General features: G+C 38.7%; 1 protein-coding gene across 2 annotated transcripts in view; it reads right to left on the bottom strand.

The window, feature by feature from the left end:
* exoc3l1 (exocyst complex component 3-like 1) overlaps positions 1 to 18039 on the bottom strand; it is a 76278-nt gene extending 58239 nt beyond the window's left edge. The window contains exons 1-4 of one of the 2 annotated variants that reach the window (XM_039763844.1): positions 17918 to 18039; positions 8565 to 8725; positions 8127 to 8346; positions 4112 to 4787 (exon numbers count right to left, since the gene is read on the bottom strand). In XM_039763844.1, the coding sequence (XP_039619778.1) occupies positions 4112 to 4787; positions 8127 to 8346; positions 8565 to 8725; positions 17918 to 17948 (1088 nt within the window). In that variant the 5' untranslated portion in view covers positions 17949 to 18039. The remainder of the gene's footprint in view (positions 1 to 4111; positions 4788 to 8126; positions 8347 to 8564; positions 8726 to 17917) is intronic. The other variant, XM_039763845.1, reaches the window with a different exon arrangement.
* Positions 18040 to 18562: the final 523 nt, after the last annotated feature.

The raw sequence follows: 18562 nt of genomic DNA, 5'->3' as shown, positions 1-18562 counted from the left end.
TGCAGGGTGCTCTTTTGCTTTTTCACTGTACAATGGCAGAAAACAGAAACAATACTCATCTTTAACTTTGTCTTTTGGTGATCAGCTCATATTCTGCTCACTTAACTAGGTGCCCAAACTTTTGTATACCACTACATATATATTGTAAAAATTATTCTTATGTTTTTTAGCAGCGCTATATTCATTATTTGAGGCTGTCTATGATGTTGTTACAATCTATATTTCTATCATTTTGAAAAGTGAGTCATTTTTTCTGTCCATCATTATGTTACATTTATTTTCTTAAGAGATGCTTTAATCCGAAGCAACTTACAACAAAAGAGTTCAATGTAACTGAGTAACATCTGCCGACAGGACTGTTTGGGAGCAAATGTTACAGAACAGAGTTACAAAATTGATTATCACAAGTGGAGAGCTCAGAACAAAATTCAAGTGAGTTACAATTCCTAAATAATAAAACCTAACAGCTAATATCAGTTGGACAGAAAGTCACCAAACAAAAGAATCTTTAAACACTTCTTAAACACACTGTGTGAGTCAAAATTCTGAATGAAGGTTGACACCTCATTCCACCAGCTAGGAGCCACACGTGAAAAGAGTCTGGATTGTGATTTAACAGAATGCAGAAGTGATATCACCAGACGCCATTCATCAGCAGACCTCAGTGGACGAGAAGGAGCATAGGACCCAAAGGAAATAGTATTTTGTTTGATAGGGACATATGGCTGTTAGAGAAAAGCTGGTATGCTAATGTCTACTCTTAAAACATTTCATTAAAATTGTACAACATGGTCCTCAAAACAGGAAATTTTGGAACTAGGTGTTGGCGACCCTTGGGCGTTGGCAGTTGTTTGGGACCATTGCGACCTCATTTAGAACCTCTTGCCATTAGTTATAATGGAGCAGTGGAGTGGTACGCAAATGGTGTTTGCTGAGAAAGCCTTTTATAAGAATGGTGATAGTGTGACTGCTGGGCAAAGAGAAATTCCGCGTCATTACAGTTAGGACATCACGATTGTGTCACATCTGCTCATGCGATTACAACATAGGTGCGTAATTTTGAAGAAACAGGTTCAGCCTTAAAAAAAAAAAGTCCTCGGGTTGGAGACACTTTGCATACTGCCCAAGAATCGATAGCAGTTATTCGACCATTGTTTGGAAAGTACGTCATTTCATGGCACGGTGACAATCCATGGCCTCCGAGTTCCCCAGATTTCACTGTGAGTTTTTTTTTCTGTTGGGACAGCTTAAAAGCCAAGCATACCGTACATGTTCTGCAGCCATTGCTGAACTAAAAAGGAGGACTGAAGAGGAAATCGCTGGCATTCCTCTTGACATGTTACGTTGAGCAATGCAGAATTTCCACAACAAGCTGTCAGAATGTGTATGGAGAAATGGACAACACCTTCATGATGTTTTCTTCAAAACATAAAATGAGTATTGAATGAATATTGCTGCGGTGGGCTGGCGCCCTGCCCGGGGTTTGCTTCCTGCCTTGTGCCCTGTGTTGGCTGGGATTGGCTTCAGGAGACCCCCGTGACCCTGTAGTTAGGATATGGCGTGTTGGATAGTGAATGGATGGATGGATGGATGAATATTGATTATCATCATCATTTGCATGTCTTGTAAAAAACATTTCATCGTTAAATGTATGTTGTAATGTGTTTATTCGTGCAATGGACGTCAATTGAAAATTCCCGTTACCCTGCGTCACCCTGTACTTCAGTAGTTTCGAAGAAATCTCAAAAATAAAAGGTTTAACTGAGATGTCATCAAGTCAGTCTTACTAATGGAACCCAACCAGTTTTTGGGAAGGGGTTTGTACCCTGTAAAAAGCAGAGTGAGAAGTAGCATGTTGGGGATTTTTTTGGCTTAATAATGTTTTTTAGCTTTATGTCATTTTCATATACAGTAACATCTACTATAAAAATGTACAATAACTAATATACCACTCTCCACTCATTCATGCTTGCAGCAGTAAGGAGCAGACTGCCGTGGAAAATAGAACTCTTCATCAGCTGAGTTTAGGGTCACCTTTAAATTTATATTTTTAATAAACATTTTCAATCAAGTAGCATAGTAACCTAATATTTAGAGCTGCTGCATCATGCTTTCAGCATTCTGGGATAAAATCCCATGACCATTTATTATTAAATTTGCACATTCTGTTCTATGTCTCTGTAGGTTTCTCTATGCCTCTTCCATTTTTCTCCCCACACCATTAAACACGCCTGCATTAAGATAACATTGCAACTCTAAACTTGCCCCTTGTATGTGTGGCTGGATTCAGCAAAGAACTGCCACCCTGTCCAGGACAAGTTCTTACCTTGTGCCCTGTACTGCCATGTGACCCTGAGTTGTATTAAATATGTCTGAGAACGTTAATGTTATTTATGGGAAAAAAAGTGTTGCATGAAATGCTCCCTGTTCACAGGAAACACATAGGAAAGAGTAGTCCTAGTTCAGCTGAGGACCCCCAACAGTAAGCAGGTTGCTATATTATTGTTTCCAAAGGCTGTGCTGTGAAGTGTTAGATTAATTTCTTTCCGTGCTGTTTTTATTTCTTTCATTATGTAAAAAATGTATCTGGTCATAAGTCAAAAGCAAATATCTCTCTATTAAATATGAAATAAAGAATGGAACTTACCAAACATTTTTGTCTCTTTCTACTTAGTTCAGAGAAAATTGTGAGTATTTATAAAAGTATGGTAGGGTAGCAATATTTTCAGCCATGTTTGCTCTTCAAGTCCCAGAACTGAGTGTATTCCATTTATTAAATAGTATATATACGTCAAGAATAATGGGAATATGTGATTGTGTTGTTAGAGACAAGAAGAAAAACAACACCCTTTCTGTGAGTCCCTAGGGCTCTGTCTTATCTGTGGCCAATGGACGCTCACCTTATTCAGTGCTCCAGGAACCAAAGGCTCGTTGGGCTCCTAACCACCTTTCCTTGAGGCCACAGATGCTTGCCTCAGCTGGTGATCCACCAACCCCATGCTTGCCTTCATTGCCGTTCTATCAATCATTTCACAATAAGCTCCTGGCCGCAAGCGCTTGCCTCCACTGACACTCCCTTTCTCGCTCTCTGCTCCTTCCACGAACATGTTGACTGCTCCATCAATCACTCAGCAGAGCAGTCTTCAGCCAAACCAGTACTACAAGCTCTACAAAGTGGTTACCTCCAGTTCTGTTTCCTTTCAGGGTTGTTTTTGTTTGTGTGTTGTTGTTTTTGTTGTTGTTGTGTGTGTGTGTGGTTAATTGATGGATTTTTTTCCCCCCTCTCTCATGCTCAGGCTCACCCTTCTACCTCAGAGGGCACCTTGTCCTAATTATGATCGATGGAGAGTCAATGAGGACACTGGAACCAACTGCGCCCTCATATGCAAACATGATCAGCCCCAATCTCCTATCTTTAAAGGTTGTGTCACCATGGACCTGTCTCACCTGCTATTCCACAGTACCTTCTTAGTTTTAATATAAGAACTTTGCTGGACTATTTACATGTGTGTAAAAAAGAAACTAAGTTCAGCTGTGGAGAAAAAAGGCTTGTGCTGCTCTTAACAGACTAAAGGGTCACAGTGGATTTTGGGAGACAATGTAAATGTAACTTCTGGAAAATACTAAATTATGTACTGAAACAATGAGGTTAGAAAATAAATTGAGAACAAGCAATATGTAGAATCATTAAAAAACTGCAGTTTTCTTTACAAGAAGGAATGAATGCTAGCCCTCCATTGTTTGTGTCTATTTTATCCATTTCATTATTATAAGGAAAAGACGTCTATCCTGACAGTAATTGCTGTAAAGTAAAAAGCAGTTTTGTATTGGACTCGTCTTTAAAAGTATATACAGTAAGCAAAGTTTAAATGAATAAATTATTCATAATTCTCATAATTTATTTGTAGTGTTTATTGCTAAAGGATAACTGCTGGCCAGCCTATAAACAAAGCGTCAGTCCCTGACTAGACACGAAGCAAACTTGAAATTATTGCTCAAGTGGAATGGCCTGTTGCAGTTTCCCCATATTTTCCTCTGTGTCGTCACATGGGTCATCCAGAAGGGTTTTAGTTTTACCATTTAATAGACTTCAAGGAAAACATTCACTAACCTGTAATAGACGTGAAGCGACCAGTTCAGCAGTGTGAAGATCTCACTGCTTTCTAGATCCCAGTTAATCACCTGTTGGAGATGAGCTGATAGGCACTTGTGGATTATATGCAGGTAGGTGTGAGTAAGATGGTAATGAGGTGGGCAGCATTGTTCCAGTAGATGCTGAACAGTAGCCAGGTCATTCATGATGATTGTCTGCAAGGATGCCAAATGTTTTGCCAGTCCTTGTCCCCGTATACTTATATATGTTTCACGCAGGCGCTGATTGACTGACTTTTCAATGGTGTTGAAGAACATGGACCTCCAGTTCTTTGGACGACCTGGAGGAAGGAAGTAAGAGTTGGCCTCAGAATTTTCCAGGAGAGCTTGGTCAATACTTTCCTCACGTTCAATGATGCGCACCGCCGAGACGAAAAGTGTGGGGTCTTCCCTTACCAGTGCAAGACCACAGTCAATCACTTCCCACAATGTCTTTGCCAGGGTCTTCTCCAATGTCTGTACTCCAGCAAAGTAGCGCAAAAACATTTCTTCAGTCTCCGGGCTAGGTGGCCCTCTCTGCTGAAGCTGCCAGTAGATGTCATCCCGCCATGTTTCTAATTCCATTAGTCGTGCATGAGCTTCTAATAGATGCTTTGAATCTATTAGCTGTTTTGTTTCCATTACCATAGCAGGCACTGCAAAATGAATAGACATTTGCAAAAGATTTAAGATTCTGTATATTACTTACAGTATAATCTATTCATCAGTCCTAAATCAAGCATTTACAAGCAAATGGTATATGGCCTTACTTTAATAGTGTCATTTAAAGAATGAGGAAAGTTAACATCTCTGATCCATAGTTTTTGGCCTGTTGGAGGAAACTTGTAAACATATCCTTCATAGAAACAATCAAAGTATATAAATAAAACAATTCGTTTTTCGTACTATGGTGTGGCTTTGCTAAACTGGGCAAGAAAATTTAATAGAACATTGTGGTAATGCTGGGTCCTGGGTTCAAATTCTGTGCCACATTATTGTCTTTGTGCAGTTTACATGCTCTCCCCATATCAGCTTCAGTTTTTCATGTGTAGGTTATTAACGGGTCCAAAAATGGCTCAATGTGAGGGTGATTAAGGGATGTGCATGAGTGGGCTCTGTAACCAGACCGGTGTCCTGTCCAGTCCAGGGCCACTTCCTGCATTGTGCCAAGGGAGGCTAAGAAAAGCTTTGGCTCCTCTGTGACTTGAAATTAGATTAAATGGGAGAATGTAATGTATGTAGCTGACGTCTTGGAAATTATGTCAAATTATTAGTTCACAACTATTGTTCAATCCTTTAAAATACTTTATATGCAATTTGACCAGTAGACCTCCATGTATCAAACCAGAAATTATTAACTATGAGGCAGCAGTTTGTATATTAGATTGGATTGAGAGAGTGATGCATTTATTACACTGCAATAGATTTCTTGGCACATTGGAAATGGCTTTTATTGTAGTTCGCGTGCACTGATAACTGGTACAAATAACTTACTAGTTCTAATTTAGAGTAACATGGATTCATATTTTATTTCAGGTTTCAATGACAGAGGTCCTAGTCACAATAAAAGTCGCCAAGGATAGACAGCTACTGAGCCAGTATAAACTAAGTTGCCACAGCCTGGAAATAGAAACTGACCATTACCATCCAACATGGAGACCGAGGCAGGAGAAACGGTGTTAGCAGTATCAATTAGGAAAGGTGGAAGGTGAAGATCACTTCCTACTGCTGTACCCCAAACAAAGGGCAATAAGGGACTCCAACTTCACCACATTGTGAATGCCAGAGTTTCTAACATAAGCAAACTGGCCATTCTTCTAGTGAAGGAAGAGCAGACAGCAGAGAAAGCACACAGATACATTATGGTCTGGCAGAGGTTGAGAAAAAAATACAAAGTTGGTCCAAAATAGGAAGAATAGTCCATGTATGGGTTCATGTTTTTTTTTTTTATTATGCTTTTGTATAATTGATTATAGAGTTATGCTAATGCATAAGTAAATATGATGGGTGGCCCAAACATTTCCAAAATGAGTCAAATATATATCTCTGTATCCTGGAACCTCTACCCTGGAGCTCCAAGTAGGTGGAGCTGACTCCAATGGGCGGTCCAAGTAGGTGGAGCCAACTCCAATGGGTACCAATAGAGTCTAGCTGCAGACCTCCAGAGCTCCACCCAGTCACACTATGGTTAAAAGTAGGGTTGTAGTAGTTTCAGTGTAGAAGCTCCATGCTGCAGAGATTCCAGACTTGAAGAGGTCAATAGCACAGGAGTAAGGTGTAGTTATTGACTCTCCTGCTAGTTATCGTATGTCTAAGTCTTGTCAACATGTCCATCGAGTGGCATCATGTTGATTTGATCAAGTCGTATTTCTGACATTTATTTTACAAACATGTGCATCACTTTGCCATTTGTTTTTCTCCTAGCTGAAAAAAGCATGTTATGTCACAACGAACATCATGATGATAATGATCTTGTCATTTGACATTTAAAGACCTGTGAACAGACTGTTAATCAGCAACATTACACTAAACTGCTGAGGGGTCTACAGGAAAGCATCAGAAAAGAATGTCCAGAAACTGAATTGTGCACCTACACACCTACACAGAACACGTTCTCAGTTAAAATGTTTTCAACAAATGGTTGTTACTTTTCACCCACACAAATACGTTAGATCTCACTTCCTGTGAATTCTTTTTGAGACTGATGGGAAGACTATTTTGCTACCATAGAAGCAATCCAACAAAAAAATGAAGGAGGCTGTAGGTATGATAACAAAAGATGAATATGGGAAATGTTTCCAGAAACAGAAGAAATGCTGGAATAACAGTATTACATCACATATTACATCACAGGGATAGTATTTTGATGGTAACTAAATGGAATTATTGTAATCTTTTTTTAGCAATTCTAGGAATTTTTGATTGCCCCCTATATATGTACTTATCTGTCAGCTCCACAAGGCTTGCTCCAAACTGGACAAAGATGGCAGCACTGTGAGGATTATGTTTTTTGACTTCTCCAGTTCCTTCAATACCATTGAGCCATCCCTCCTAAGAGTTAAGCTGAGAGATATGCAGGTGAATGAGGCAGTGGTGTCCCAGATAATGGACTATCTGTTGGGCAGACCGCAGTTTGTGAGACTCAAGGACTGTATTACTGATATGGACGTGTGCAACACTGGAGCAGCGCACTGAACAGTCCTGTCTCCTTTTCTCTTCACTCTGTACACCTCAGACTATAAATATAACACCAGGCCACATCACTTGCAGAAATTCTTAGATGAATATGCACATTTGGGGTGTATTGATAACAGGGACAACACAGAGAACTGGAGTCAAGTGGATGATTTTGTTTCTTGGTGTAGAAAGAATTGTCTGCAACTTAACATCAGCGAAGCCATGGAACTGGTTTTTGATTTTCACCGCACCTCTGGTCACTATTCAAGGAGTGAATATAGAGGTGGTCCACTCCTATAGGTACTTGGGGTGCCACATTAATGACAGGTTGGACAGGTCGGTCACAGAACACAGAGGAACTATATAAGAAAGAGCAGAGCAGTCTCTTTTTTATTAGCAGCCTGTGTTCCTTTGGTGTTTGGCTTCATGAATACTTTTGTGAAGTAATTTATTTTCTTAATCAACGTTTTCCATTAGAGATCTGTATCCTTTTCAAGCAGCTATAGGAACAATGCAGTGAATTTAAAGCCAATCCAATTCAGGGCACACTACCTAAACATTCAGAGAGGGCCAATTGTGTGTCTTAACCTTAAAAGAAACCATAAAAATGAGTATTTTGAATGTTGTAAAAAACCAGAGAACCCAGAGAAAAAAACCCATAATCATGGGGAGAACCTGCAAACTTCACACAATGGCTATTCCTGGAAAAAAACCCAAGTCTCCAAGGCAGAAGGATGTACTGCATTTAAGAGTTAACAAACTAACAATATTCACCATAAAATTAAATTTAAAATGTAGGAAAACAAAGATTTACTAACCAGAGTAAAGTCGTGGCAAATTTTGGATGGCCACTGATAGCTGTTTATATTCAGAACTGCAGTCTCTGATGCATTCCAGAGACTGAAATCCTATGGTGTTGTCTCTGCATTCTTTGTGAATCTCTTTCATCTTGCACGTCATCTCCTGGATATCGTCCATGGCTAAGTGAAGTTGTGCAAGACCTGCTCCAACCCCTTCAAGGTAAGACTGCACTGCAGACTGTGGGAAGAGAAAGACATAGCATGAACCTAACAGCCGATAACAGCTGTAAACATACTGGATATGACATGATTTTAGTTTTATTATTAATTGCATTTGGAATTCTCAGACTCTTGCACAACATGTCTCTCTGTGGTTTGTCTTTTATATAAGACAAAATAAAAAAAAGATGTTTTTAGAACAAACAGAATGAGTGCAAGATAAAAAAGTGATCTTGCCTTGAGTCGTGACTGGATTGATGATGTCCGCTGACTCTCCCGTTTGCGGTAATGGCTTAGTTGTTCAAGCTGGTCAGGGTGGTAGAAAATGCCTGAGGCCCATTTGAGGGCGGCACCTCTAGCCAATCTCTCCGCCTTTTCTAACTCTGGCCACACCTCTTCTAGTATGAAGACAAAACAAAAAACACAAAAGACATTTAAGTATAGGACTCGTAAGTCAATCTCTGTAATTTAAGACTGTTTTTGTTCATAGAAGTACAAGGTCCCCTTATCAACTGGCTCATATACAGAGTTAGTATTGCAAATTTTTAAGTAAATGAAACTTATTTCATCAGACTTCAGATGTCATCACCTAAATAGTTGTTAATATGATTATTTTCTAATATTAATTAGCCAGAGATTTCTGCTTAAACAATTAAGAAATATTATTTTATCATCTCAAATTCCCCAAATTGTTAGTTTTCTAAATTAATTAATATATGTATTGAACTTGCGAAAGCAAATGAAGTGCAGTCCTGGAAGACTGACACATACAGTAGAATTCTACTGAACCCTCTTCAGTGCACTGATAAAGGAAACAATTGGACTCTGAAGCCATGATACCAATAATTAGGGTCTCGTGTCAGCTACCACCATGACCACCACTATCTGGAAGGTATCATAGTGAACACAAGACCTACTGTATATACTGCCATTTCTGCAAAATTTGAAGCATGCTTCAGTTACACAAATCATTAAAAGAGTCTGATGAGTACCAAATGATTGGTCTTGAAAAAGCAACATTGCCAGCATTGGCCATACAGATGTAACTGTGGGTTGGTTTCAGGATATCTCTAATGTCTTCCAGGAGAATTCAAGGAAAGTACACCGCAGACGTGTACAAAATCATGCTAGCTGTTTATTTCACCATTTGTAAGTGTCTAATGCAATAACTCTGTAGTCATTCTAGATCAGTATTTTTTTTTATCTGTGACTGAAGTCATCTCTTCACTCACAGATACCCCGTTCCTTACCCTGTTTTATGTGAGCTGAAAAATTCCTTTCAGAAGCAGCTTCATTTGCTTTTTTTAATCACAGAGAGTATACATAAAGTGACGAAGAATGCAGGAGACCCAAAGTACACTCTTCATCATATCTAAAGAGAATGGTGGGGAGGAAACACTTCTCAGCTACTGGCTTTAATGCAGTATCCAGCAGATCCCAAGTGCATCCTCTCAGGTATCCTGTTACTTCCCTCAGGGAGGGAAACCAAAATCATAACTGGCAGGAATGAACCTGTGCTGGTGAGTGAAACTTTAGTCACAAAATGTACCCTTTAAACTTCATAGCATTCCTGTAAGCTGATTTCCTGTGCCCTAAAATTCAACAATCGGGCTGCCGCGTTATAGTGTGCTGCACGTTGGTTAGACATACGAGTGAGAAGTTCATTGTCCTCTGTACACATGACAAAACTACTACAACTACTACGACTATTAATACTACTTCATTAGTATTTCCCTTTACTTATGTAGTTCTTATGCAGTTTTGACTTGGTGGTTCTTAAAGTATCTATCTATCTATCTATCTATCTATCTATCTATCTATCTATCTATCTATCTATCTTCTCAAAGAGGCTGCATCTGAAAGATCTGGCAAGTAATTAACAGTAGATTGATTTAAATATAGCAATTTATATATTGTGAAGACCCAGGGGTGCCCGACTGTCACAGGCACAAGTCACAGCAAACACAGACGTTTATTATTGACATGAGGAAGCACTTTCACTCGGTCCCCACAGGAATGCGCAGTACAATTAAGAGCCAAAGGCACAATACAGTACAATACTTTTCTTCTTCCTCCTCATTGTTGTTGTCTCCCTCTCTTCTTCTCCTCCACAGGCAAGCTTTGCCCACCTCCTCTTGACCCTGGCTCCTGTCTGCGAGGCTGCTGGCCCTTTTTTAAGCCAACCCGGATTCATTCCAGGTGCTTTTTTAGGTAAGCCCAAGGTATGGCTCTGCTGCTCCCACAGCTACCCCTGGCGGCATCTATGGAACCCAACAGAGCTGTGCCACCAAATAGTAATTCCCACACAGCCCTGTGGGAATCTGAGATGCTGTTGCAACCCAGGGAGATTGGCCAGTAGCAGTTAGGGGGAGATAGCACCCTTCAAAAGCTATTTCCCTTGTCTTTCCTTTCCAGGAGGCAGGGTAAGTACACCAGATATCCCTCACCATATGAAATGTTTTCTTACATGGAGTATGTCATAATATTCAACACAGCGACTACAATTGGTGTAATCGTGATTTATTTTCCATCTTGACCTGTACCAATACATGGCAGCTGTGGGATGAAGCCTATCCTGGCAGCATAGGCTAGAATGATACTAGCAAGATACAAACTTAGAACAAAAAGCCAATCTGCCATGGAGGACAAGAATATATACACTACCATTCAAAAGTTTGGGATCACCCAGAAATTTTCATGTTTTTGATAGAAATTAATTCCTTTTATTATCAATATACAGTACCACTAATTAATAACTTTCCATCCATCCATTTTCAAACCCACTGAATCCGAATACAGGGTCATGGGGGTCTGCCGGAGCCAATCCCAGCCAACACAGGGCACAAGGCAGGAACCAATCCTGGGCAGGGTGCCAACCCACCGTAGGACACACACAAACACACCCACCAAGCACACACTAGGGCCAATTTAGAATCGCCAGTCCACCTAACCTGCATGTCTTTGGATTGTGGGAGGAAACCGGAGCGCCCGGAGGAAACCCACGCAGACAAGGGGAGAACATGCAAACTCCACGCAGGGAGGACCCAGGAAGCGAACCCGGGTCTCCTAACTGCGAGGCAGCAGCGCTACCACTGCGCCACCGTGCCGCCCCTAATAACTTTCTAAATGTATTATTCACGTATGCCAGTAAAGCCCATTTTCCGCAGCAATTCCTTCAGGGTCCTAATGGTGAACTCCCTTAGCTTATCCTTCATTTGTCGTGTTTACATGATAATTGGTTGTTAGAGAAAACTCTGTAATTGCATTAGCATAACTGAAACCTGCGATTCTATTCACTTGGATTGCTGGCACTGACCCAATGTCTTACTTGTGTTTCTGAATGGATGAATAGTAATTTTGTCAAACTAAATAAGAAGAAAACAGAAATCTTGGTTATTGAAAAAAATGAATGTAGTGAGGGTATCAGAAATAAACTTGATCAATTAGGCTTAAAAGTCAAGACAGAGACAAAGAATTTAGAGTCTATTGACCTAAATTTTAAATCACATATTAATCAGATTACTAGGGCAGCATTTTTTCGCTTAAGAAATATAGCAAAAGTTACATCCTTTATAACTTTTCAAGATGCTGAAAAATTAGTTCACGCTTTTGTTTTTAGTTGACTAGATTACTGTAACGCACTCCTCTCAGGACTACCCAAAAAAAGACATCAATCGATTGCAACGAGTGCAGAATGCAGCTGCTAGAATCTTAATTAGGAAAAGAAAGTCCGAGCACATTTCTCCAGTTTTGATGTTACTACATTGGTTACCTGTGTCATTCAGAATTGACTTTAAAATACTGCTTATAGTTTACAAAGCCTTAAATAATCTCGCTTCATCTTATATCTCGTAATATCTTTCACCTTACAAATGAGTGTCTACTTATGATTCCAAGAGCTAAACTTAAAAGAAGTGGTGAGGCAGCTTTCTACTGTTATGCAACTAAAATCTGGAATAGTTTACTGATAGAAATTCACCAGGCTAATACAGTGGAGCACTTTAAAACACTGCTGAAAACTCATTATTTCAACATGGCTTTCTCATAGCTTCATTTTACTTTAACCCTGATATTCTGTATATGCATTTAATTATCATTTTTTATTTGTGGCTCTGTAATCTGTACTAATCCCTACTATTCTCTACTGTTCTTTTTTTGGTTTTCTGTGGTGGCGATCTGCGCCACCACCACCTAATCAAAGCACCGTGCAGTCCCTACATTGATGGATCGAAGACCAGAGAGTCACATGACCATCATCGTCTAATTCTTCCACATGGAGCCTAAAAACCATGAGGACTGATTGAGATCATTTATGTTAGGTAGAATGCCTAGTGGGGGCTGGGTGGTCTCATGGCCTTGGAACCCCTGCAGATTTTGTTTTTTTTTTCTCCAGCCTTTTTGTTTCTGATCTCCTTGGCCATCACACCTTACTTTTATTCTAATTAGTATTGCCTAATTCTATTTTTATATTTTTTCTTTTTTTCTTTCTTCATCCTGTAAAGCACTTTGAGGTACATCATTTATATAAAAATGTTGTATATAAATAAATGTTGTTGTTGTCACCTAATGTTCAGTTCTTGAGTCAAGAATGGCCAAAATGAAACAGCTTTCTCAACAAAACATGTTAGTCTACTGTGTTTTATGTAGAACTAGCAGAATACCCGCGCTTCGCAGCGGAGAAGTAGTGTGTTAAAGAAGGTACGAAAAAGAAAAGGAAAAATTTGAAAAACAATGTAACTTGATTGTTAATGTAATTGTTTTGTCATTGATATGAGTGTTGTTCTCATATCTATCTATCTATATATATATATATATATATATATATATATATCTATATATATATCTCTATCTATCTATATATATATGTTGTTTTCATATCTATCTATATATATATATATCTATCTATCTATCTCTATATATATATATATATATATATATATATATATATATATACCGCTTGGCAGCGGAGAAGTAGTGTGTTAAAGAAGGAAAGAGAAAGAAAAGGAAACATTCTGAAAATAACGTAACATGATTGTCAATGTAATTGTTTTGTCACTGTTATGAGTGTCGCTGTGATATATATATATATATAGCAAAATACCCGCTTAGCGATGTCATGTGTTAAAGAAGTTATGAAAAGAAAAGGAAACATTTTAAAAATAATGTAACATGATTGTCAAAGTAATTGTTTTGTGTATTTGGCGGCAGCGTCACAAAGTTTTTTTCGTCTAGCTGCATCAGAAAATGTACCACAACGTCTGACATGCCTCCTTTTTAGTGTTTTCTCACAGCTTGGATTGCTGCTGTCATATATATACACACACACACAAACACACACACACACACACACACACACATACATACATATATATACACATACATATCTTCATATCTACATATCTATATACATATCTACATATACACATATATATATATATATATATATATATATATATATATATATATATATATATACATACCTATCTAGGTGTATAGCTTTGGTCACTGAGTGCAAGGGAAAAATAATAAAATATAGTCTATAAGTTATTAAACAGTAAAACATTAACGTTTTAAGAAGTACAGGTACATTGAGCACTACTGGAGTGGTTTCAGGTAAACTACATTTTAAAGACTGTAACACAACAGGTAAGTAACTAACAGCAGCTAAAATGTATATGGATCATCTCTCGGTAGTAGATCCCTTTTGAAAGGCGCTACACGACGGCTGTGGTATAGAAATTACATTTTCTATGTGAGCGTTCAAATTTGTGCCTCTGGTAATGTGCCTTACCGGCATTTAAAGAAAATTAGTTTTGTGTCCTCTGCAGTGTTAAGAGAAAGGCTTTGGTTTGGGATAAAAGGAAAAAGGTGTAAAGAAAGGAAAGTTGCCTTTTTCTTTTATATAGTATAGAGAGATGTGTTCGCTGACGTTATGATCGCCTTTTGGGGACAGTCGCGTGGGTCTTGTGTAGACTGGTGAGGCGTCCCGCCATTAATCGGCTGTGATGGCACTGTCAGTCCTCCACTCGTGCGTGTGTTCATAATCCGAGCTGAGGACCTCATAATCGTATACGTGCAAAAGAAAGTGTGAATCGCCTTAATATTATTTTGCCGTGGTGTAGAAAAGGGGTCCCGTGTTTGCACTTGTCTGGGCTATAGCTCAGGGGGAGGATGAAAAAAATTAAAAGTGCTCACTTTGACTTAAGGCAGAAGCGCAGTCAGCGTCTCAAAGGCCGGCACAGCTATGCGCGCGCTGGCTGCTCGACTTTTGCTGGGCAGGAGACCACAGTTTTGCAGACACGTTCATGATATCAAAAGTCTCAGCGCTCTTTGGAGGTCATTCATATATTATATATATAGCAAAATCCCGCGTCTACAGCGGAGAAGTAGTGTGTTAAAGAAGTAATGAAAAGAAAAGGAAACATTTTAATAATAACGTAACATGATTGACATTGTCATGAGTGTTGCTGTCATATATATGCCTGCCTAAATAAGTCACCCTCGCTTTGCTCTTACTTTATTTACCGTTCATTTAATCATGGCTATTGGCGGAAAAATTATAAAATGGAAGGAGGATGGCTTTACCAAAACAATTATTGATGGCGAATCGATTATTCATAAAGCTTGAATTGGTGATGTTTTTCTGTGTTAACCTCATATTTTTTCAGACTTCTTCTCAAACTAAGGTGGTGCGAGGATAAAATGAATCGGGATGCGCTGATCAATGTAATCGTGTACAGTACCAGGAAATCATGCATTGACAAAAGCTCCCTTTGCTTGTAATGCAAAGTGTGATTAAATGCATTATTTTTTAACGCGTTATGGAGCACATGCATCGAAGCTTCTCAGCTGTGCTTGTGCTAAGAAAAGGACAGATTTTAAAAATAACGTAACACGATTGTCAATGTGACCTTTTGTAAGTAGTGTCTGGAGGATTCAGTGTGGAGAAACTCTATAGAGACAGCGTGTGTATTAACTTGTGGATTTTTCTGTGAGTATTTGGTGGCAGTCTGACAAAGTTGCTTCGGAAGACGGCATTAGCTGAGCTCAGCTCAGAGCGAAATGAGGTGGGAGGGGAGATGATGACGTGACTCCCCCACCCGCCTTAACTGTCAATCCCCCACAAACACAGTCTCGGAATTTGCATAAGCACACCCCTTCACCTACAATTTTAACTTAGTTACAAAGTGATCAAAACTCTCGTTTATATCCTGCGTCCTCTCATTAAACTTGTATCCCGCATTACCTGTGGGCATGTGAAACGCCAGCGGTAGCCTGTCTATGAACTTAGTTTAAAGTTTAGGTTTACACCTTGCTTTCTTTCCGAGGCAGCAACACTCATGAATATGGTAGTATATGTCACTCGCTCGCTTCTTATTGTTTTTCGCTGCCTTCTCAATTATATAATGCATGTTTTCTTAAGCGCTTTTTGCAGGTCTTCCTGGTTTTCTACGCACTGCGTTGACAATCAGTTCACGTGATTACGTGGGAGGCGTGATGATGTCACACGAAACTCCGCCCTTCCAGCTCAACTCCATTACAGTTAATGGAGAAAAATACCTTCCAGTTATGACCATTAGGCGTAGAATTTCGAAATGAAACCTGCCCAACTTTTGTAAGTAAGCTGTAAGGAATGAGCCTGCCAAATTTCAGCCGTCTACCTACACGGGAAGTTGGAGAATTAGTGATGAGTGAGTGAGTGAGTGAGGGCTTTGCCTTTTATTAGTATAGATGAAGGCTATTCGCTGTGACAGATGGCCATGAAACTGAAGACTTCATACAAAGGTGTCTATTACTGTCCTGAGAGAAGAGGGAAAGCTTACTCTAACCAGGAAAGAAAAAGAAAGGACAGGCCCAGATGCACAACTGCAGAGGATAAGGACATTAGAATCTGTTGTGTGAGAAACAAACGCCTTACAAGTCCTCTGTTGACTTCTTCACTAAATACACAACAAAATACCAGTGTCATCTTCAACAGGGAAAAGACAATTCTGGGATGCTGGCCTTAGAGGCAGAGTTTCAAAGAAAAAGTATTTTGTGAAACTGACAAATAAAAAGGAAAAGGTTAAAATAAGCAAAGAACACAGACATTGGGCAGAAAATGACTGTAAAAATGTATTATGCTCAGAATTCCAAAATTTGTCTTTTCTCTTTGAAAACAGAGCACCCAAAAAGACCCATGCAGACTCCAAATAACTAGAAAACAGTGACTGAGCTATGATTTAAAGCCTAAAGACATCTTTACCTCCATGTCGCCACCACCATAAACTGTTAAAAAAAACCATTCAGCATGAGTGAATGTTGCATCGTCTTTCCATCCACCTTCAGTTCTTGTAAATCACAATCATTTAAAGCCTATCTCAAAAGCAATACATACTGTACAAAGCATATAGCCATTACAGATACGTCACTGTTCCCCACAGGACACAAAAGAAAAAACATACACCAGATATAGTTTAGGTTCACCTAAAAAAAAAAAAATTAATTAATTTAAAAAATAAGGAACTGCTAATGACCATGGAAAGAGCTCAGCCTGGCACTGACCTTCTGCCCTCACTAGCATGTGCTGACAATACGGCCCACTCTGCTAAGATGCTTAATAAAAAGTACAATGCAGCCTTTTCTTTTTTCAAGAAAATATGCTAACAATTTTTTTTTTATATCAAACATAGACTTTTCTTGAGTTTTCACCAATAATTTCATGAGGTTATGAACATTTGGTACAAATAATAAGAACATGGTAATAATATATTGATCCATTTCTTAACCCAACTTTTTAAAATTATTTGACTATATAAAAATTGGAGTCTGTCTTAGCAGCATAGGTGTGGGAATCTAGTCAATCTAAGGACAACTCACACCAGATTCATTTAGAGTAGACAATGAATCAAAAGGCATGTTGGAAGTAATCAGACAGCCTGGAGAAAAAATACACAGAATGAATAATTATACCTTGATGACCAGTAGTCATTTAATATTAACAATTCTTTCCCAAATGTTTTAGCAAATACTAAGTGTTCAGTAGAAGTTTACATTATATTAGTTTCTGCAAATGAAATATGTCTGTTTAATTGTTATAGTAATCTTAGGACAAACATGCTGCCAATCAGTCTGAATTCATGACAGAATGATCCAAAGTATAACAACCATATTAAGGCCATGATCTTGATCTAAACCAAAATTGTAAAAATGAACGCAGATTAACAATTGGACATTTAGCAACAGAAACATTAAAATGTTGTAAATGTTGAATGTGCATTTATTAATATATTTTACACTAACATGTGCGTCTGTGTATAGATAGATAGATAGATAGATAGATATTTTTCACATCACGCACATTACACATAATCTGTGATGTGTGACCATAACAGACAGATGTCTTGACAGGTTCTTTCTCTCACTTTAACATTTCAATACAGGTATTGCTAACAAAGCCAGTGTGTCCTGACTCAGCAGTTAATAGCCTCAAACATAAAAGTGCTGGGCTGGCTGCTTTCAAAAGGTCAAATCATTTCTTCCACATAACTTTCAAGAACCTATTACTATTCAAATCATGCAACAAGAAAATACAATTCCCGATACAATACCTTGCATGTCTGCCTTCATACCAGCTAGCATGGTCCTGCTTGAAGAGGAAGAAGTATCAGAGGAAAGCTCCTGCAAGCAGTTTTTTTTAGATGTGGTCGCAGAGAAGCAATTAACTTTTGCATTAGACAGCAAGGCTGGAAAAGCTGCTTCCTCCTGAAGCTGCACAGAAATATTCTTGGAAGAGTTTCAGAGGAAGAAGGTGGAGCAATTCAGTCTCTTGGGATCATACCACAACAAAGACAGGAAGAAGGGAGCTATGTGATGTGTCGTGGTGATTCTACTGTTATTGTGTACCTTAAATGTAACTAAGATTAGAAGTGTCTGAATCTGATTAGATAAAAATCTGAACTTTGCAGTTAGTTTTCATCTGCGTTATGCAGTATTTCAACAATTCTTTATTTTTTTCAGCTTTTTAATTTCCTTCATGGCAGATGCAATAGGTCAGATTTTAGAACAGTTATACTATCTTATTTAGAGATATTGAATATTACAGTCTTCCATGTAACATTTTGGTCAGATTAGTCTCTGATTCAATTCATTTTTTATATGAAGAAACTCTTGAGCTACACTTCAAAACTATGATTATTTTCATTCAATCATTGATGACACTAGTAAAACGATCAGGATTGTGAAGTTCTTAGAGC

The sequence above is a fragment of the Polypterus senegalus genome, chromosome 9 (genome assembly GCF_016835505.1).
Source record: "Polypterus senegalus isolate Bchr_013 chromosome 9, ASM1683550v1, whole genome shotgun sequence".
NCBI lineage: Eukaryota > Metazoa > Chordata > Cladistia > Polypteriformes > Polypteridae > Polypterus > Polypterus senegalus.
Note: the sequence above shows the minus strand (reverse complement) of the source record. Positions and strands in the feature narration are given on the sequence as shown.